Below are 21,603 nucleotides of genomic sequence, written 5' to 3'. Positions count from 1 at the left end.
GAAGAAGGCTGATGGTGCCCGGTTATCGAGAGATACAGCATCTGGGGTCTTAAAGGCTTGAAAGTAAACAAGCAGCCATCTAGCCCAGAAGCAACAAAGCCCACATGGAAGAAGCACACCAGCAAGTGTGAGCACGAAGGGTCTAGGGTAAGGTGACCAGATTTTAACATTGGTAAAGCAGAACACCATTGATAAAACTCATATCCTGGCAAAATAGCCATGAGGCAGCCAAAAACTGTATACCCTAGCATGTCGTGCATTCTTTCCAAAAATTGGGACTTTTTAAAAATGCTGCAGGACGTGGGAAAAGTTGTTAAAAATCGGGACTGTTGGCGGGATGTCTGGTCACCTTAGTCTAGGGGACCAGGTATCAAGCACCAAAGGGAGGAGGGGAATCAGATCATCATGAATGAGGGGAGCGTGTGATGGGGACCCAATGCCCATCTTTAGACAGCTGGACATCCCTTGCAGAGGGGTAATGAGGAGGAGATGAGTCACTCAGGGTTCAGTGTAGCAACAATGAAACTCAAAACCTGCCTCAAGCTCTTTTTTTTAAACGTTTTATTTATTTTTTTCCTTCTTGAACTCGTTTTTTGTTTGTTTTTTAAACATTTTATTAGGGGCTCATACAACTCTTATCACAATCCATACATATACATACATCAATTGTATAAAGCACATCTGTGCATTCTTTGCCCTAATCATTTTCAAAGCATTTGCTCTCCACTTAAGCCCTTTGCATCAGGCCCTTTTTTTTTTTCCCCTCCCTGCTCCCCCCTCCCTCATGAGCCCTCTTCCTCTAGTTCTTAAACGCTTCCTCCCCCTCACTAGCATGATCCTAATTCTACCTTGCAAACCTGGTTAAGCCAGAGGATGCACAGCGGTGCAGGTGGGAACTGGAAACACAGGGAATACAGGACAGATGATCCCTTGAGGACCAGTGGGGAGAGTAGCCATACCAGGAGGGAAGAGGGAAGGTGCGGTAGAAAGGGGGAACTGATTACAAGGATCCGCATATAACCTCCTCCCTGGGGGATAGACAACAGAAAAGTGGGTGAAGGGAGTCGCTGGACAGTGCAAGATAGGATAAAATAATAATTTATAAATTACCAAGGGTTCATGGGGGGGGGGGTGCAGGGAGGGAGGCAGGGGTCAAGAAAAATGAGGAGCTGATTCCAGGAGCCCAAGCGGAGAATTTTGAGAATGATGGGGGTGATGAATATATAAGTATGCTTTATGCAATTGATGTATGTATGGATTGTGATGAGTTGTATGAGCCCGAATAAAATGATTTTTTTTAAAAGAGTCACAGTCTCGATAGTAAGCGAAGGGATAGAATGGGCAGTGTAGGAGATGTCTAAATAATAATGATATGTAATTTATTAAGGGTGGGGAGTGGGAAGAGGAGCTGATTTCAAAGGGCTCAAGAAGAAGGTAATGTTTAGAAATTGTTGATGCCAGCATTCCTACATTGCCGCTTGATAAAATGGATGTAAGGATTGTTCTCATCTATGTAAGAGCCCCCAGTAAAATGATTTATTAAAACAAAATAAAAAAGAGTCATGGTGGTCTCAGAAACCCATAGGGCAGCCCTGCCCTGTCCTGCAGGGTCCGTATGAGTCAGCATCGACTCTGGTAGTGAGGTTGAGATTATACATTGTGCTCAGGGCTGGGTGCTGTTTCCCTACCAAGTGCCCCCCAACCCCCTCACTGATCCTGCTTAGAGCAGGGGGAGAAAGAGTTTGCTCTTGCATGTAGGTGCCTGGCTCCTATGCAGGGTAAGGGAACCCCAGACCTTCTCCTCTTCCTTCCCCCTCCTCTTCCTCCTCCCTCCCATGTGCTGCTGTGGACAGATCCTGTGACACTTCCAGCTCAGGTTTCATCTGCGGCCTCAGCCCAGGGGGCTTTGAGCTGGCTATTTCCCTGGTGGTGGGGGAGAAGTAGCGGGGGTGTGGGACTGGGAGACTCACCTGGGACGTCACCCAGGGTCGCCTCAAGGTGGGTGGATGGAGCGAATACTCAGGTCACATCAGCCGCTGTTTGAATTGGGAGGGGGAGAAGAATGGAGGGGTGTGCCTCCGGGAGAAATGGGAACCCTGGGAGGAGGTATGTGTGGCAGGGGTGTGGGGAGTTAGTGTTGGGGGACTAGGCCAGCGAGGGAATGATGTGAGCAGGCCCAGGTTGTCCCCTCCCCACCCTGCCTATTTGCCTCAGCATTGTCAGCTAATCACACATCCCATTGGTTTCTACATGTATTATGGGGGGAGGGGAGCTCTGGTTCACAGTCATGAGTTCTTCACCCCTCACAATGACCCTTTGAACTGGGCCTTGTTATTCCTGTTGTAGCCTTTGCAGAAACTGGATTCAAAGGGGTTGTCACGTGTCCCACTCACACAACAGCAAAGGACAAAGCCAGGTGTACTAGTTGGGCCTGGTTACAAGAAACAGCCCCGCCTCCATCTGGCTTCAGGACAGAGGGGGAAACAGTTGGTTCACAAAACTGAACATGTGGGGGGGGGGAGGTTCCCGTGTGGCTGGCTCTGGGCGACCAAGCCTTGTCCACGGTCGTCTTTGTCAGTTTTGCTTTCTCTCTGCTGCTTCATTTTCAGAGAGGGTTCTCCTCCTCCCCCCCCCCCAAACGGTGGGGGCAATATGCAAACAGGCTTCCTAACATCTCGGGCTTATCAGCCCCTGTCGAAAGAGGACCTGTCCCTTCCCAGCGTTTCACCCAAAATCCCAGACCAATTCCCACTGGACCAATGTGGGCCACATGCGCATGGTTGGAATATACTGTCCGCTTACCCCTGAAGATGTGGGGTAGGACCAGCCCCACTGAAAGCACACTGAGAATGAAGGAGGGCTGAGGGGTCGCTCCCCAAAAGAAAATCAGGCCAGCCTCCCTCTACCTCCCGTGCCTCGCTTCACACCAGAGGCAGCGTCCTGGTGGCCAGCTGAGGGGGTTGTGTTAGCTGAACCTTGGAGCATGAAGTGTGGAGCTCCCCCCCACCCCCAGGCTACTAACTGTCCCCATCTGAGCCTTCTCCTCTCAGAGCCTCCACGTCTAGCCAACCTTTCTCAATGAGCCCCTTGTTACCGCCTGGCCAAGTGAAGTTACAGGTGAGAAGCAGGTATGGTGGGTCACCTGAGACCGGCGCAAGGCTGCAGAGATGTCATCTCGGCTGCAGCAGCAGGCCTGCAGCAGCCTGGCGGGCAAGCAGGTGGCCTGTCGTCATCCCAGGCTGCCGCAGGTCAGCGCTGACACTTTAGTACCTTCAGGGGCTGCACCTCACCGACTGCAGTGCGCCTCTCCATCATTAGACTCCAGCTCACCTTCCAGGGTGGGGCCAGCTTGCAGGGAGCCTGGGAAGCCTGCAGAGGCCGCCTTTGATGCTGTCTCTCCATCCCCCTCCCATCTGCCCTCCAAGGTCCCTGTGCTCTGCGCTCTCTTCCCTAACCAGACCGTCCTCCAGAAGGCAGCAGGTGCATGGTCATGCTCAGGTGTGAATGATTAATAAGACTTGTGATGCTGTTCTCCAGGAAGAGAGCTCTGTAGTTCTGAACCAGGATCTTACAGCCATGAATTTCAATTCTGTCCTTTCAAACATCAACGAAGTAAGCTCCTAGGTCAGTTAGTTAGCGGTTAGTTCAGTTTAAGCAGGGGCAAGTATTCCCGGTATATATACTTCATGTGCGGCTGCTTGCTTTAAAATGTGGCTTATAAAAGATAAAATAAAACATGACTTATGTGTTTTTCATGGCGAAGGAAGGACCTGCTTCAAACGCTCTCTCTCTTTCACACACACACACACACACACACACACACACACACACACACACACACACACACACACCGCCCCCGGTAGGACTTGAACCCAGGGCCCCTCCTTCATCTGCCTGTGATGGGCACTCGGACCCCCACTGACATGCTTCAGACCCATTTACATTTCTTCTCCCCTTTCAGGACCGAGTGAAGTCCAGAGGTCTGTTTCGTGCCCACGTATAATCTTCCTCGTTGTGCTGATCGGATTTCTGTGGGCCTTTGAAGCTGCTGGCAGAAGCCGGGCTGTGCTGTAAACGGGCTGAATTACATTCACAACAGGCCTCTAATGCCCTGTGGTCTCAGCTTCCTTAATGGGGATTTTCCTCCTTCTCCTTTTTTTTCTCTCTCCTTTTTAATACGGTCACTGGTTTGGCTTTCAGAATGCGGTTTGGATTCCTAACAGAGAAGTCAAGACCGTGGAATCCCTTCCAGACAACTCCCCTCCTTATGTGCCCCCCCTCCACCGCCCAACTGTGCCAGAGCCCCAAGAAAGGAGAACTCGGCTCCCGTCAGCAGTCAGCGGGAAGCCCTGCTGGGATTCGACTGGGAAAGGACTTGTGCAGAAAGTCTTCTCGGACTTCACACCTGAGCAAGAGCCGGTGGAGAGGCCTGTGAGGTCTCAAGCCCAGGGGCTTGGTGACCCCACTTGCAGATGGGTGGCCTCCAGGGATAGTATAGGGGTTTCATGCACAAGAACTAATGTCAATAAGGGGTCAGGCAAACCCTGTCCACCAACACCTGTGCCTCATTCACCTTCACCCCTTCCTCTCAGAACTTTCTGGCAACACACACACGCTCACACACACACGTTTTGGAAAAGCAGCCGTTGGGAACCCAGTGGAACATGATTCCGTGCTGACTCATATAGGGTTGCCATGAGTTAGCACTGATTCCCTTGAAACTGTTGTTGTTAACGTAATATACATATTCGTACATGCACACAGCTCTCAGGCAAGAACATAAGACTCAGTCAGATCTTTGACCAGCCCAGAGATGGGGGTCCCAGAGATGGGGGTTGGAGGGCGGGGGATCCAGCTGCTGTCCCCCCTTACTGCTCTGTTTTTGTTCTCCAACAGACTAGACTAGGATAGGGGTGCTCTGTTGGATAACGAGACCTCTGACTCCATGCCGGTCTGTGGGCCCTCGTCCGTCCCTGGTCTCCTCTGTTTCTAAGAGGAGTCCTTCAAGGTCCTGCTAGATTCTGCCTGACCCTGGAGTCACTGGGTGTCTTGGTTATCCAGTCTTGCTAGGACAGAAATCCCACCAAGGGGCACTTTAACAAAGAGCAGCTTCTTTCTCCTGGTTCTGAAGGGTAGAAGTCCCAAACCCGGTCCGCTGGCTCTTGAGACACCTTTCCTCTGTTGACTTCGGGGAAAGTTCTTGTCGATCTTCCCATGACACAAGCAGCTCTCTTCCTCCACCTTCGCGTCTCTGTGGGTTTATTTCATCCCTTTTTTAACGCAAAAGAGATCGACCCCCTCAACGAGTCCTGCTAGTTTAAGTTAACAAAGACAACCCATTCCCAAGTGGGATGGTAGCCACCGACATAGTGGTTGGGGCTCCCCGCACATCTTTTGAGGTCCCGCCCGCGGAGACCAAGAAGGCCTGCTTCTCAGCCTCCTCCCAACAGTTCTGCTGATCTCTGAGCTGCTGCCGCAGCGGCCCTTTTCCTTTCTTGGAGGACAGGAGATATTGCTCCTTTGGCCAATTTTCTGCCAGTAGAATTCCAAGTGGCAGGATTTCTTTTTGCTCTGCCTGTCCCCTTCGGTCTAAGCTGGTGAGCTTTCTGCGGTGTCAGTTGGTTAGATTCATGGGCCACCCGCTTCATTTTTTAACAAAACATTGTATAGCTCTGCTTCCCAATGAATATTCTAGGACAGGTGTCCAACTGGATTTTCCAAATCTTTACGTTTTGCTTTCGCTCTGTACGGTTTAGTTTTAAGTCCATCTCTCTCCGCTTGGGTTTTACCATAAGCAAAAAGGTAGCTCCTTTAGCCTTGCTTAGAAATTTCTCCCCCAGAGATCCAACTTCTTCACGTACGAGTTCCACATACCACCACACATTTGGACACCATTCAGACACGTTTTTTGCCACTCCATAAAAATCACTACCCTTTCTGCATCGTCCAAGTGTCTGTTCCCCCGTGTCCTTTCAAAGCCTCAGCAGGAACACATTTCTAGTAATAGTCTTCTGCTGATGCCATTTGTGTTCTCTACAATGATAAGAGTTTTCTTCTGAGCCCTCAACAAAGTTGCTTTTGATGTCCATAATTTTACCAAAAGTCTCTTCACGGCAATGTAGGCTTGCAGTTTTAGGTACCTTACAACTCTTCTAGCCTCGACCCCATTGCTCAATTCTGAACCGATTTCTACATTGTGGGTCTTCGTGAGCGCATCCACCTAATTCTGTCTTCGTTATCTGGCATGGCTGTAGCAGAAAGACTGCAGATGGGTGGCTTCCACAAACAAATTTATTTTCTGACCGTTGAGGCCATTGGCTCTGGGGAAGGCGTGCTCTCTGATGACTTTGGGAGGAGGTCCTTGTTCCATAGGTTCTTGGTGACTGTCATGTAGCATGGCATCTCCTCCCATCTCTGCTCCCTAGTTTGCTTCTTCAATCTCTTTTACATCTCAGAACAGGCTGACTCAAGGCAAACCCCACAACAACCGTTCCGCATTAGCATAACCAAGACAACTCAACAAAAGCAACCCTTTCCCCAGTGGGATTGTAGCCACTGGCATTTCAGCTTCTGTTTCTGGTGGACAGTGTTCTGTCAGCACCACTGGGTCTGGTCAGCCTCCAATGCCTGACGGATAACGGCTTCAGGACGAAGGCCCAGAATTCCAGCCCCAAGAGAGGGTCTCTTCACGCTATGCATTTATTTTCAGTCATCATCCCCATGACTGCTCATATATGCTCCTACTGTGTGTAAGCAATAAAGTGGCAGGCAACCAAACAAGGGGAGGAAGCAAAGAGACAGGGAATACCACATCTGCGGCATCTTCTGCCAAATTGGTGACATCACCTTCCCCCCTAGTTAAAGCAGCCGCCACCACGGTGCGGATAAACCACGTTTTTAGCAACTTGCACGAAGAACACGCAGCAGAGCCTATTTATCTCAATGACACTGTCCAGTCTGTAAAGTATTGCCTGTCTGATATGGAGCTGGCCCCTCTTTCTGACTTCAGAGAGCAAGGGAGGGCAGGCCAACCTAAAGAAGGTTCTAGAAGGGGATAGTGAACGAGCTAGTGAGGACTTGCTCAGTGTCTGCTGTCAATAAATCGGAGTGTTTAGAGCAGAGAGGAGGAATGGCCTGGGGCCTCCGGTCCATAATGTGTGGAGAGAGCTACCCATGAGACAAGGCCCCACAAGGTGATGCTTGACATTCCACGGTCTGACTTAAGCAGGCCTGGTGACTAGCCCTCTGGTGACAAAGAAGTTAGGAGCGGCTGTGGCAGCTGCTTCCAGTGCCCCTGCCATCTCCCCTCCCCATTCACCTCGACATGCCATAGGGAGCTTCGATGCAAGAAGGTGACTCTACCTGAGGGCCTTGGTCTACCTGTGGGAGCACCCTTGGCCAGAAATGTGCAAATGATGCCCTTGGAAGCAGCCCTTCATTAGCAGCTCATACCTGGGGGCGTTGGTGGAGAACTAGCCCACCTCCTCAGTCTCATTTGGGTTATCTCTGAAGTGTGCTCTTCTTCGTCTCCCAGAATTCCCGAACAGCACTGAGCTCCACTTGACCACAGTGCTGAACTGGCTTGATAAACACGGTCTCCCATTCCCGCCCCTTCCTTACTGCCCGGTAGTAGTTCCTGGGATCGTCTCACAAGTGAATGACTGGCCCCTCGCATTATTGTCTCTGGATCTACTTAGAGGGCAGCGATCCCAACCGAGGCAATACACTCTCCTAGGATTCCACTTGGGCAGAAGGGACGCAACACAATGACGTGCACTAGAATTCTTTAGGGAAAACGATGAACATGCCTCTCTAACCGGTTCAACAGCACCGAGAATGTCATTGTGCTGGGTAAGTGCAGGCACCGGGATAGACTGCTCTAACGATGTCCAAGGGATCTGCCCGTTGCCACAGCTTGGCTCTGCCTTTCAGTCATTCAAGAAGCATTTGTGGAATACAGTCCATATAGCAGCATAGTTCCTTTCTCTCAGTTGCTCCCCACCCACACCCCCCAGGCAATAATAGACACGACTAGAAGCTCCTTAAGGAGCCCTGGTGACATAGCGGTGGAGTGCTCACCTGCTAACGGACAGGGTGGCATCCCAGCCCACCAGCCCCCTCTGTGGGAAAGCGGCCTCAATCTGCTTCTGTAAAGATCTCGGTCTTGGAAGCCTATGAGGCACTTGTGCGTGGCGAGTAGCTATGGGTCTGAATCGAGTCCACAGCAACAAGGTTAGACGCTCTGGAAGAAATAGGGCACCCGCAGCAGCCTGAGGGCTGACTCATTGCCCATATTGGGCCCTTCCCATCCCTGAACCAATCACTGTACCTTTCCTCGTGGACCAGGATGGGTCACATGGCTGTCCTTGCTGCCAGGGGGTGTGACCAGCCCCATTCAAGCCACAGGGGCTGAGAGTCGAGGAGCGAGGTTCTCCTGAGGGAAACCCATTGGTTGAGAACAAGGGTTACCTGGTCCAGCTACAGGGTGATCACAGGGCCCGGGCCAGGCTCTGTGATTCTGAGGCGAATCCTACAGGCCCCTAGCGGAGGGGAGTCACCAATAGCTCGCACACACAGCAGCACGTGGCCAGGGCAGAGTGTTGTGGATGGATGTTCCGCAGAGGACGGTTACTCCCAGCTCAGCCAGTCAAGGAAGGCCTTCTGGAAGGGGTCACTGGCCTTGGGTGTTGGCAGCCACTGGCCACAGAAAGGCCGACCGCGTAAAGCTTTGCGTGTGAGACCGAGAGCTCAGATTCCGGGTTTAACAGGCTCTAAAGGACTGTGTGCATTGAGTGTGTCTGGCGATTGAGCACGGTTTGCTTGGAAAACCCTGCTGGTGAGTTTGGCGAGGCTGGCATTTCCTGCACACCTGGCCTAAACCTAAAGAAGGTCTGCCTGCCCAGCTGGGCAGTGCCAGTACGTCCAGAGGCCATGGGTCTAAGAGGCCGGGGAGTGGTCAGACTGAGGCAGCTAGACTTCCCTTGGCCCGTGCCCGCCCAAGAAATAACCACCCACCTAAACTAAGAATAGGAATTCCTGCCCAGCTAGTGATTTCTCAAGGAGGGGTGGGCCTGAAAAGCACTGCGTGGGGGTTGGGCCCCGCTCTGCCAGGCCACTTGAGAACTGCACCTGTTGTGGGCCATTGATCCTGCATCAGACCCACACAAGGCACCTTGGCCACGCTGCTCATGGCGGCCTCCGGGGCGCCTCGTGTGCCGGAGAGACCCAGGGCCCTCAGCCTGGAGCACCTCCTGCCCCTCAGGAAAGGTGACCACCGCTCTCTCATGGACACTGGCGAGGCCACTGGGTGGAGAGGGCAGCTAGAGCTGGGAAGCCAAGGAATAGGCAGGGGGGTCGGGGGATGGGGTGTCTCTGGCCCCACTGGCGGTTACGCCAGAGAACACCCAACTCATGAGCGTCTCTCTTTCAGGCAAGATCCTCTTCCGGAGAAGCCACATCCGGGACGTGGCCGTGAAGCGGCTGAAGCCCATCGACGAATACTGCCGGGTAAGAGCCAGTCTGCGGGGCGGCCTCTCCATCTGTCTGACTGCCTGGCTTGTCTGTCTGGAAGTCCGTCCACCAGTGAAGCAGTCTGTATGCACAGAGCTTGGCAGATGTATCCTGAGACCTGGAATTTCCTATATGTCCCTCCGAGGGTGGGGGAGCCCCCTGTGACTGGTCTCCTCCGGTTCACCATCTAGCAAGCCTCAGTCCGTCAGGACACGTCCCGGCTTACGAAACGCTCTTGGAAGCCGCTCCTCCCGGCTTCCTGCTGAAGGGACTCTGTAGGGAGCGTTCTGCCGGGCCCAGAGCTGCTTGCTTGGATTCTTGGGGGACCTTGGAATGAGCTTGGGCTTTGTTTGTGTCGGTTCCTATATATCCTCTTAGGTGCCAACACTCATGTGAGCATATCCTTCTACCACAGCGGTTCTCACCCTGTGGATCACGACCTCTTTGGGGGTCGAACGACCCTTTCACAGGGGTCGCCCGATTCATAAGAGTAGCAAAATGACAGCTAGGAAGTAGCAACAAAAATAATTTTATGGTTGGGGGGGGGGGTCACCACCACACGAGGGACTGTATGAAAGGGTGGCGGCATTAGGAAGATTGAGAACCACGGTGCTAAAGCCAAGTGCCCACATCGGCCCACGGCAAAGCAGGCGGGAGGGTGGCAGTGGGTCCCAAGCTGCAGTCTGTAGGCCTTCCTCCTGTACTGGAGTCTCGAACCCCTGCAGTGAGAATGGCAAACTGCCACATGTCGAGGGCCTGCCTGGATCCCAACTTCTGACTGCGCCACGGGCACCTGGGCAGGTCACCGAACTTCTCTGGGACTCAGTTTCCACATCTGCACACATGGGAGCTAGTGTGGTGAGGAGGGAGTCAGATGGCAGCAGCCCAGGTCCTGGCACCAAGGACGCGTTCTGTGAATTCAGGGGAAGACTTGATGTTGGCCATGGCTGCCCGTCGCGGGGCTGGATGGCTCAGTCCAGCAAGACCCACCGTGGAGTCTGGGGCGGAGGCAGGCAGCCTGCTTTGCGGTAGATGCTGGTGATTGAGTGAGGTGAGCCAGGCTCCGATCCCAGTGCCCTGCCTGCTAGCTGGGTGAGCTCGGACAGCTGGCTTTAACTCTCTGAGACCCCTGTCCTCACCTGTAAAATGGAGGGAAAAAGAACTTTCTCGCCAGCCTGTTTGGAGGGATTGAGGGCAGGAATGCTTATCTGTGTTGGTTAACATCGGAAGGGCGCTGCACTTACAAAGAATCATGATGACCTGCGAGGTCTCTGAAGGCTCCCGTGCTCTACGCATCTGTGCTTAGCAGTAAAAACGCTCAAATCAGGACCAGACTGCTAACTTCAACAATGATCATTCCTAAGGCTGTAGGAAGATAGCGCACTTGTTAATTCCAACTCACAAGGACCCCACATGTGTCCGAACCGAGCTGTCCTCTGTGGGTTTTTTTCAGGAGCAGATCAGGGTGGACTCGAACCTCTGACCTCTGAGTTAGCCACTGAGTATATCCACGGCCCGTCTCACCCAGAGCCCCCTATAGAAAATGAGTGTCCCCAAATTCTCCCCGGGGAACCAGTTGAGTTCGGTGCCTACAGATTACACTAAGGTGGTGTTTTCTGTCTTTCTGGAAAGGGTGCCTCAGTGATAGATCCCCTGCAAGCTGGAAGCTCCGCTTCTTCAGACTACTGCTCATGCTCCTCCTCTTTGAAGGGCCTTGGCTGTTTCCAGCTGAGTTGGGCTTTCGTTTCTTTTTCTGTGTGTCCCAAGAAGCTAAATGAGCCAGGCACGTGGAGCAGTGCGCCAAGGGCGGGAGCAGGGAGCGGGCCTTCTTTGGCTGAGATTTATGGCTCGGATAGGCCAGGGCCTCTCTGAAGCTGATGCAGCCTGAGGCATGGGCTCCGTGCATGTGCCGGAGGAGGCCCATAGCATCTTAGCTCTTGGGATGAGGCTTTGAACAGGATGCCTGACTCAGGATCAGATGCGGCAGGGGTGGGCATGGGTGCTTCAATGGCCGTGCCTCATCCCAGCTCTCCACGCTCATTCAAACACACGAAGCCTCGCAGAAAGGCTGCAAGCCCCAGCCCAGGGACGGCTCTGCATGGAACTTGAGAGCCAGGTGGCTCTCTGGAGGGGAGGACAAGCTGTTTCGTTAACTCCATAAATTGCTCTAACAGGCAACACGGTCGGTCATGTGGTTACTATTTAATGGTTCTGCAGCCTCAACAAGCTGACGCGTTCATCTTCCTGTACGGCAGGACCCAAGTTTCAGGGTCTTCTTCAGCGACTCTGTTTCCCCAGTCTCTGTGACTGCAGCGCCTGTCTGCGGTGTTTGTCCAGGGGACAAGATGGATATCCTGGTCGCTGAGGATGGGGGAGAGGGGGAGAGAATGATCAACTAGCTGTTTGCCAGGTTAGTGACGTTGATCCAGGCCTACACTTCCTGGTGAGGAGTGGTCACCAGTCGGGCTGCTCACTACAAGGTCAACAGTTCAAAACCACCAGCCACTCTTCCAGGAGAAAGAGGAGGCTTGCTTCTTCTGGAAAGAGTCACAGCCTTGGAAACGCACAGTTCTACCCTTTCCGCTAGGATCTTAAGAGCTGGCACGACTTCATAGGCCCCTGAGACTTGGCCCAAGGGAGCCAGCCTTCTTCAGCCTCTGTCCCCGTCTTTGCTGGTCCTCTTCCTGGAGACGTGGCCAGCTCCTGCCTTGCCCCCCTCTTGGATGCCCACCTCCACCGGCTCCCCAGAAGGCTGACCGCCTCTGCCAGCTGTGTTCCAGGGGCTTTCACAGTTCTCGGCTCTTACCCTCCGTGAGGCGCTCTAGGAGCGTGGTGGGCCCTCTGAAAGGTGGGCAATGGACCCTGCGGCCTCCTGCAGAAGGGCCCTTTTCTACACCTCCATCAGCCCCAATAAGCAAGGTCAGCACAGGCCTGCTTGTGCTTGCTTAGTAATCAGCAGTGTGCTTACTTACGAATTTCACTCCCGCCCCCCCACCCCTACACACCACATCAAAGATTGGGCTCCTAGGCCCGGGCCAGCATCTGCCTCTCTCCCCACCCCACAGCACCTTCCTCTAGAACCAAGCCTGTCAGTTCCTGTAGCCTCCCAGTTGGCCGGCATGAAACACCCAGCCAGCCCCTGCTGATCTGCTCGCCTGCCTCCCAGGTCCCAGGCACAAGGAGCTTGGGAAATGGCTTCTGAGGTGACAAGGAATTAGAGAGGATGCGCATTTCAGAGGATGCCCTGCTTGTTTCTGTGTGTTGTGAGGTGCACTGGGAACGCGGCCGCCGCGTCCCGCGCCGTCCTCACTGCTGTCTCTGTGTTCGAGCGTGCGGATGCAGTCACGGCGTCTTGTCTTGGACCTTCCTGTTTTTTTTGGCTGCCCCTCTCCTTGACCCACCAGGATGTCCTGCTCCAGGGACCCATCTCGCCTGACAACAGGTCTCCAGTATGTAAGGCAAAGTCTGCCATCCGTGGGCATCCTGGTCAGATCAGTCGGTGGTGTTGGCAGCACTAGAGAGCCACAGACGATGGAGCTGGAAAAATTCTAGAACGCCACACAGCCAGTGAGTGACAAAGTCAGGACGCAAACTCCCATCCCCCTGGCCGGCTCCAAGGACCTGACCTAATTAACCACCACAAGCACCCACATCGAGATATACCCTAAAGGCCCAGTGGTGGCCTTGTAGATCTCAGCCGGGGAGCAGTCCAGAGAACACACGCATCTGGCCTCCGGTGTGCTCTTCGCAGGATGGCTGGGCTCGGAGGTTCCCGTCTCTGGCCCTCCCTGCTGGCCCGGGCCCCTGGACCTGGCTGCTCAGCACCCAGCTCTCCTGCCAAGCGATTTTGGCCAGAACTGGGCTCTGGCAGCAGCTCGGATGGGGCTGCTCGGCGGCGCTGAGAGCCGCTTGTCAGCCTGCAATCAGAACGCGCCCCCAACGCGGCTCCCCCTCAGGGCTCCTTGTTAGAGAAAGATGCCGCGGCGGCTGTGCCTCCAAAAGGCCTCTTTGTCTGAGGCCCCCCCAGCCCACGCGTCCTCTGCCCCCGGAATGCCCGTCTCTGTCGGCATGAAGAGCCCCTCTGTTTGCCGCTGGCTGCCTGGTGGGCAGTGGCCTGGCCCAGTCTGCGCCTGGGCTGGGTGGCAGTGCGCTGAGCTGGGAGCGTACCCCCTCCCTGTGCCCTCTGCTCTCCTTACTGCTTCCACCCATCCTGACCCCCATCAGTGCCTTCTCTCCTGAACCCCGCCCCCCCTGGCCCTCCTCTCCTCTCTAACTCTTGGATTTTCACAAGCCTGGCTTCCCCTCCTTCTCATAACCTCTGTCTTCCTCGCCGCCCCTCCCTCGCTTTCCTCAGTTCCCCTCTTTTTCTTCCCGGGAAGAAAACCACATATACCACGTGTACTCCGTGGACACTTGAACACCTGGGGGCAAAAGTCCACTCACTCCCACCTTCTGAGCATGGGGCTCGGATTCTGTCACTTCTCCCAGTCCTGGTTCCCACCCCCAACAGCCTAGGTGGTCCCCGTCTTCGTCCGTGGAGCTAATGGCACATCTGGGGGGTGGGGGGGCATCGTCGGGTGTGCTTTCCCGGAGGGCGGAGCAGTGCCTGGTTCGCTGCACTAAAGCACAGCGCTCTGTTTGTGTTGACAGGATGAGTGTAGGGACCTAGAATAGCGCGTGGCACGTGGCACTGGCTCCTTCAAGTTTCATTTCTGCGACTTCCTATCCCGTGGCTGTCCTCGGGGATGAGATATGAGAGACCCCTGGAAAGCCACGGGCTGTAGGAAGGAAGGCTGGAGTCGCATAGTGCTCTTCGTCGGTGATTTGTCCTGCTCTTGTCACACCTTGAGCCTTCTTGCCTGGGATGGGCTTGGCATCATGAAGAGCCTTCAATGTAGGATTGCTTGGTCCGAGATGCCGCACTTCTTTGGCCAGCTCACAGAAGAAGTGGGTCAATCACGTCTCTCTTACTCAACAGTATGATTCCATCAAGGAGACCCCAGGCCACCTCTGCCCTCCTCCTCCACCCCCACCTCCCCGCCCTTATGCCCTGCAGCTATCAGAGACTGCTCTCTGCACTGTAAAAGGAGCCTTGTGGTGCGGTGAGCTCCACATTGAACTGCTAACCACATCGTCAGCAGTTTGAACCCTGTCATCCCTCCATGGGAGGAAGATGAGACTGTCTGGTCCCGTAAGGACTTAAGGTCTGGTCGACCCCCCAGAGGGAGTCTCCTCTGCCCTATCCAGTCGCTCTGAGTTGAAACAACTCCATGGTAGGGAATGTGTTTCAGTTTCTGGCCACTGTCGCCTTATTCACTCATTCAACCAGACTTCTGCTGAGTGCCTGCTCCGGGCCAGGCAGTGTCCCCGAGCGGCGGATGCAGCAGTCAGCAGACTAAAGCCCTGCCCACGTGGTGCTGACATTCTTGTGAGGTCTTCCTACCCTGGATGGCTCCTGCAAACAGACCTGGTGGCCTCGCCCAGCCTTCGTTTCCTCTTCTGTGGCCTAAGGACAGTAATCTTGTCCTCATCAGGAACTTTGTGAAGATTCCAAATGACTGCGCATGGGCGCACCCACCATGCTGGACGCCTGGAAGTTCTCTGGACGGGGTCAGTTGTACATGAAGCCAAGGTATAGAGTTGGGGGAGACCAGAGCTTCTGCCAGGATTCTGTCCTGCAGACCAAGAAGTCCCTTAGCACCAGTTCCGCACACTCCCTGTTTGTGGAGTCTTCCACCCCAAGCTTCTGCTTTCTTCACCTGGTCCCTTGCTGTGACAGTGACTGCCCATCTGTTTGGCCTGGCAGCCAGGCCAGGCCCCAGTATGTCCTCTTTAGATTGAGTGGAGGGACCCAGGAAGCTGGGTTACACCTGGCCTCACCTTGCATCTAGGGTTGCTGGATCCATGCCAGGGTTCGCAGGGGCCCCGAGAATTAGTATCTTCACTAATTGTGTGACACTTAGTGTCATGGGCGCTGCGCATTTCTGGGAATTCTCCCTCAGCCCCTCTAATTCCTCATTCTTGGCCCTCCTTGGATGACAAGCTCACAGCTGGCCCACACCCTTATGTAACTTGTCCTCTTAGATTGCCCATTGATCTTCTCTCTGCTTGTCCAAAACCTGCCGACCTTTATCCCGCTCCCAACTCTACGAAGAATCGTGCTACAACCCTTCCACCTATACTTCCGGCATCTTCCGCTTGGCCTAAAACTGGCCCCTGCACACTTCCCACGCTTCCTGTTCCTTTCTCTGTACAATCCAGTCTCACTGACCTCCATTCGGCTCCCGGAACCACGCTGGATTGCCCCAGCCCCGCCTTGACCAGTTCATTCCAGACCCTCACCTTCAAAGACGCCTTCTTGAAAACCCACCTGCAATCTTCTTAAATCCTTCAGTCTGGCATAAAGCCCGATTATATTCCTTGGGAGCAACTACTAACTTGTCATGAAAAACTCCACTGTGTACACAGTATTTAGAGAATGTGAATGTCTAGTTCAGCTAGCTGTACACATTGAGAGACAAAGCTCGTAGGAGAAGAGCTGGTATTTGGGGAACTTACTTGGTGGACACGAGCAAACAATTACAGGTTTCATGCTGAGTGACTAGTCACGGAGGGCCCTGAGACCTCGAGTTCAATGAGCATGACTTCTTTACTCGGATGACAGCGTTGAGTTGGCTGGCTAGTTGGTTGGTTGAATAGTTGACTGGATGGTTGATTAGTTGATAAGTTATTGTTATTATTATTCTGATTAGTTAGGTAATTAATTGACTGGTTTGTTGGTTGGCTATATGGTTGGATGGATAGGTGGGTGGGTCAGTGGATGGTTGGCTGGCTGGCTGGCTGGCTGGCTGGATGGATGGATGGATCATTGTTTCATTAGTGGAGTTTTCAACTAGTTGATTAGTTGACTGGGTGGGTGGGTAGTGAATTCTTTAAGCCTTTCCCATCGTGCTGACCCTAGGTGACCTGCTGCCTAATGTTCTTCCCATCTTACCATAGGCACTGGTCCGACTGCCTCCGCACATTTCACAGTGTGATGAAGTTTTTCAGTTCTTCGAGACCCGACCAGAGGATGTCAACCCGCCAAAAGAGTAAGTGACACTTGGACCTCCTCCGTGTGATGAGCTTGTGGGACCAAGCAGAGGCCCGCTCAGAGAAGCTGGGCGTGTAGGTCACAGAGAGAGGGAGAGGTGTCAAGGCCAACGGGGCTAGGAAAGATGGGCCACCAAAGCTTGCTGTCCATCTCCCATCACCTTCTGCATGTAAGGTGCAGGCTCCCCTGCACACTCTTTCTAGCTTAGCAGGAAATATCGTGGACATGCTGTTGAGATGTCCAGGGCTAGCAGCCATTGCTCTGAATGCTTGATGCCGCAAAGCCCCCAGCCCGAGTGCACGGACAGGAGGCCTGTGTTGCCCAGACTGACAGCTTAGCCCGAGAATAGCTCAGGAGTCCCAGGCTGTTACAACAGCCTTTGTACCTGTCATTAAAAATAGCAACGAACCTGTATGGAGCCTTTTCCAAATGCCTCTTACTCGTGGGATTGATTGTAGGATAGACATCAGTAGGCCTGTTCACAGGGGAGGAAATTGATGCCCCATGTGATGAAGTGAATTTCCCACCATCGGACAAGCTGGTTGGGTAAGGATGCTCCAGGAGACTTTGAACCTGAGTCTCTGACCCTAGAGGCCCAGTGCTGGCTGACATTTCCAAGACAGATCACACGAGCAGGCTTTGAAAGAAAGGAGGCATCAGGAAGGATTTTTGTCTCTCTGGGCCGAGTACATTGAAATGTCCCTCTCGGGACTTCTCGCCCAGGTGGCTGTTCTTCTGCTCGGAAGGCTTGCCTCAGACCACAACATAGTGAACAGCCCAGCTCCCCCGCAGGATTGAGGGTGGAAGGAAGCAGCCAGTGGGGCGCCGGGTTGGGGATCAGGCAAAAGAGAGGTCTGAAGAGGATCCTCATAGCTGACTTCACTCCCTTATTGGGTCCCTTGAAATGTTAACTACAGGGTGGGCACGCGAGAGGCAGATGGTGTGGGCACCACAGAGGGAAGGGTAAGACCGGAACAGTGGGGAGAAGTAGGGGGCCTCCTAGTGATGCAGAGAAGAAAGCGCTCCTGGGGCACCATCCACACTTGACTGTGAATGGAATTGTAGAGCGCGCAGCCTGCACATGCACACTGGGCGGTGTTGCCTAAGGACAGCCTGTACCCTTTGAGGCTCACCTGGCCTGACAACGGCCCCTCCTTTGCTGTGTGTGGCTCGGTTTACCATGCAGAGTGCAAGGTCTGGAGCTCAAATACCAGCTCTGGTGTTGACTGCGTCGCTCGTGCATCTCCCTCAAGCCATCGTTTTCTCATCTGTAAAAAGGGAGGAGGACTTAGCCTCACAAGGTTGGGGATTCAAACCCACCGGCTGCTTCCAAGGAGGTGGATGTGTCCCCGGAGGACACTCTGTTTGGTGCAGTGGAAGAGCAGGAAACGAGAGGAAGGCCCAGTGGCTGCATCCATCGGCTCAGCACAGGAACAATCGTGGGGACGGCACAGGACCAGGCAGTGTTTCGCTCTATTGTGCATAGGGTCGCTATGGGTCAGAGATGACCCTGGGCACCTAACAGCTACAATTCATTCTGCTATTGCTATGTGGAAGGAGCCTTGGTGGTGTAGTGGTTGTGTGTTGGGTTGCAATCCTCATGGTTGGCAGGTCGAAGCCACCAGCAGCTCTTTGGAGAAAGACTGGGCTTTCCACTCTGGTAAACAGTTAAAAGTCTCCGAAGCCCACAGGGATTTTTTTCCAGCCTTGACTCAATGGCAGTGAGTTTGTTTTTAGTTTTCTTGCTACGTAGTAAGAAGCCCTGGTGGTGTAGTGAGTTATGCATGAGGTTGCTAACCACAAGGTCAGCAGTTCAAAACTACCAGCCGCAGAAGAAAGATAAGGCTTTCTACTCCTGTGAAGAGTTACAGCCTCATCTGAGAAACTCACGGAGGCAGTTCTGCCCTGTCCTCCAGGTGAGCGATGAGGTAGAATCAGGTGGATGGCAGAGAGTTTGTTTTCTTTGTTTGGGGTGTTGCTACATCGCTGGATAAGCATGGTGCTGCTGATCACAAGGTTGGGAATTCAACCCACCAGCTGGTCCAAAGGGGAAAGATGAGGCTGCCTGCTCCTGTCTCAGAAACCCTACGGAGCAGGTCTCTGTCACAGTCAATTCGGTGACACTGTTTGTGGCCACCTCCAAGGATCCCTGGTGGTGCAGTGGGTTAAGTGAAAGCCTGCTAGCCAGAAGGTTTGAACCCACCAGCTGGTCCACGGGCGAAAGATGTGGCAGTCACGTCTGTAACGATGGAGAGCCTTGGGCAGCCTGTGGATACTATCCCGTGAGGTTACTGTGAGTCAGAATGCACTCGACAGCAGGGAGTTCGGTCTTGTTGATTTCTTGCTACCTCTAGGGTCAGGTTGATAGGAGGTCCAGGAACAAGCTTTGCAAGTCACAAAATAAGCTACCAATGTTTGCTCACACCCCACAGCACCTTCCTCCAGGATCAAAGACTCTTTCAAAGTGGCAGGTCCCTCCAGGAGCAGAATACCCGGTCAGTAAGGTAAGCACAGGCTTACTTGTGCTTATTAGTATGTAGTGACAATTTCATATGGGTTTCACCAGGACATGATGAAAACCAGTTGAAATTGTTCACAAGAACCAGTATGTAGGTAGACCTGTGTTTGCCTGGCTTATTGGGTAATCTGACCTTAGCCACTGGGACTTGAACCCAGCACTTTCTGGATCCAAGCAGAAAACCCACACTCTCCCACATCCTCCCACCTATTTCCAGGTTCAGGGAGGAGGGAGACCGTGGGTCCTTTCTGCGCTCCTCTCTCGGTGCTCCCACCCCTTCCTCCTCCACTTCCCAGGACCCTGGAAGGCTGAGCCTGGGAGCAGATGTGCTGGTCTCCCACCTGGCTCTGCTGCTTCCCAGCTGAGCTGAGCTCTCTGAATCTCCTTCCATCCATGGGGCAGAAAGTGCTCCTCTGGGGGTTTATTGTCCGTGGGACCACACGAGTCCCATGGGTGGGGGTGGGATGGTGGGAATGTTGCTGGCATTTGAAGGACCAAGTACATCATGAAATCTACTGACCCCACCTGTGGCCCCTTCCTCTCAACACCCCCCTCTCTGCCAGTAGCTAAAGGAATTCATCCTGACCCACCTGTCAATTCATGCGCCCACGGCAACAGGTCAGCCCCCGTGAGGCTCAAGACAAGCGTTGGGTGTCGACAAGGACGCGGGGACAGGATTGAGGCTCAGGCCCCGCCACTCAAGGTTCTGTGACTGCCGACCATTTGGTCAGACTCTCTGCATTTCCGTTTGTCCATCCCTACAATGAGCTAGTCGTGCCAGACCTGTACGGGAGCCAGAGCAAGGTGCTGCTTACTCCCAGCACTTAGTAGATCCTCAGCACTCTGAAAGGTGTGGCTTCCTGCACACCCACTGCCCCCCTGAGGACCACCAAAGCCTGACTGGTTGGTTGTACAGCTTTAGGTTGCTAAGTTACCATGGCAATAAGAAAAACCTCTCTCTCTTTTTAATATTATTTTATTGTGGCACAATATATGAGACAAAATGCCCAGCCATTCTTTATGCGCTTTTGTGACCATCTTCATTATCTAGTGCTGCTGTAACAGAAGATGTACCACAAGGGGGTGACTTTAAGAAACAGAGATTTACTTTCTCACAGTTTAAGGGTGCTGGCACTGCGTTCCATTGTGTGTCTACGTCACGTCTTGTGCATACCCATTTCTCTCTCCGTTGGCTCGGCAGGACGGTCCTTTATCTTTGATCTTTTGTTGGTGGACAGTCCTTGCCTGGTTTGGCCTCTCTCCCTGACTCTGCATCTCTGCATTGCTTGTTCAACCTTTGATTTTGCCAAAGGAATACCCCCCACACACCGTGTTTCCTTCGCAGAACAAAGACAGCACATTCCCAGGTGGAATTATTATGACAGACAGAGGCTAGGAATTCGAACATATTTTTCTCAGTCGTGGGGCGTGTGCACTACACAATCGAATCTATAATCACGTCATTAATGGCATTCACGGTGTCATTCAAGCCACCGCCATTGATTTCCAAAACGTTTTCACCACAAAAGGGACCCAGTCTTTTGACGCCGGCATGAGGGCCCCAGTGCACAGGGGCGAAGGAGAAGATGGTTTCTCACCAGCCCAAGGCCAATGGCCACGAGGCAGAACTCAGGTGCGACTCCAAAGGCTCCTGCCGTGACGCGTGCCTTTGCAGGTGGGCTCAGTCACATAGCTCACTGCCGTCACCACACAGAACTCACAGGTAAAACTCACAATTATGGGGTTTCTTAGAGAACCTAACAGGCTACCACAAGTCGGGATCACTAAACAGTAAGGATACGTCATTGGTCCATAGTCCCTTGGCCTTTGCCTCGGTGGGCCGGGAAGCCCAACCTCGGCTCTGCCTCGCCTCTCAGAGTGTCTCACGGTTCCTCTGCTCTGTCCCTCGGCTTCTGTGGCCTCGGCCTCGGCCACTGCAGATGGAGACGTCCAGCGTGCCCCGCTGATGGCTATTCTTCCTCGACGTGTGGATGGGTGGCCCTGGGAATGCCCACCCCCCTGCTTTCGAGGAGGCTCTGATGCGCCGTGCAAAGGCTTGGACAGAGCTGGGGTTGTCTTTCAGCAGACCGTACGTCCCAAGGAAACTTGGGGTGGTGAGTTGAGTCACATCCTCTCCTTGGTTCGTCAAGATCCCTTAGGCAGTAATTCCCACCCCATCCTCCCCCAGCTCCTGGTAACCACTAGTCTACTGTCTGTCTCTTAGAATTTGCTCCTCCCAGGTCATTCATAAGGGGCTCGATTCTGGCGGTGTGTAGGGGGTGGTGCATTTCACTGCTAAGCACAAAGTTCGCAGTTCAAATCTGACAGCCGCCGTTCGCTCCTCAGAGTTACCTTCCCGGAAACCCACAGGGGCAGTTCTCCTCTGCCCTGTACGGTCGCTGTGAGTCGGCAGTGACTCCGGGCAGTGACTTCTTTTTTAAGATAGTTCATGAGAGTGGGATCATGTAATATTGCCCCGTTT

At 53.5% G+C, this 21,603-nt stretch overlaps 1 protein-coding gene across 2 annotated transcripts in view; it reads left to right on the top strand.

Moving 5' to 3' along the window:
- SH3PXD2A (SH3 and PX domains 2A) overlaps positions 1–21,603 on the top strand; it is a 244,135-nt gene that overhangs the window by 121,284 nt on the left and 101,248 nt on the right. For both annotated transcript variants that reach the window (XM_075533362.1, XM_075533361.1), the window contains exons 4-5: positions 9,431–9,507; positions 16,510–16,601. In XM_075533362.1, coding sequence (XP_075389477.1) covers positions 9,431–9,507; positions 16,510–16,601 — 169 coding nt within the window. The remainder of the gene's footprint in view (positions 1–9,430; positions 9,508–16,509; positions 16,602–21,603) is intronic.

The sequence above is a fragment of the Tenrec ecaudatus genome, chromosome 16 (assembly GCF_050624435.1).
Source record: "Tenrec ecaudatus isolate mTenEca1 chromosome 16, mTenEca1.hap1, whole genome shotgun sequence".
Classification (NCBI taxonomy): domain Eukaryota; kingdom Metazoa; phylum Chordata; class Mammalia; order Afrosoricida; family Tenrecidae; genus Tenrec; species Tenrec ecaudatus.
The sequence above is the reverse complement of the archived record's forward strand: the minus strand, read 5'-3'. Positions and strand labels throughout refer to the sequence as shown.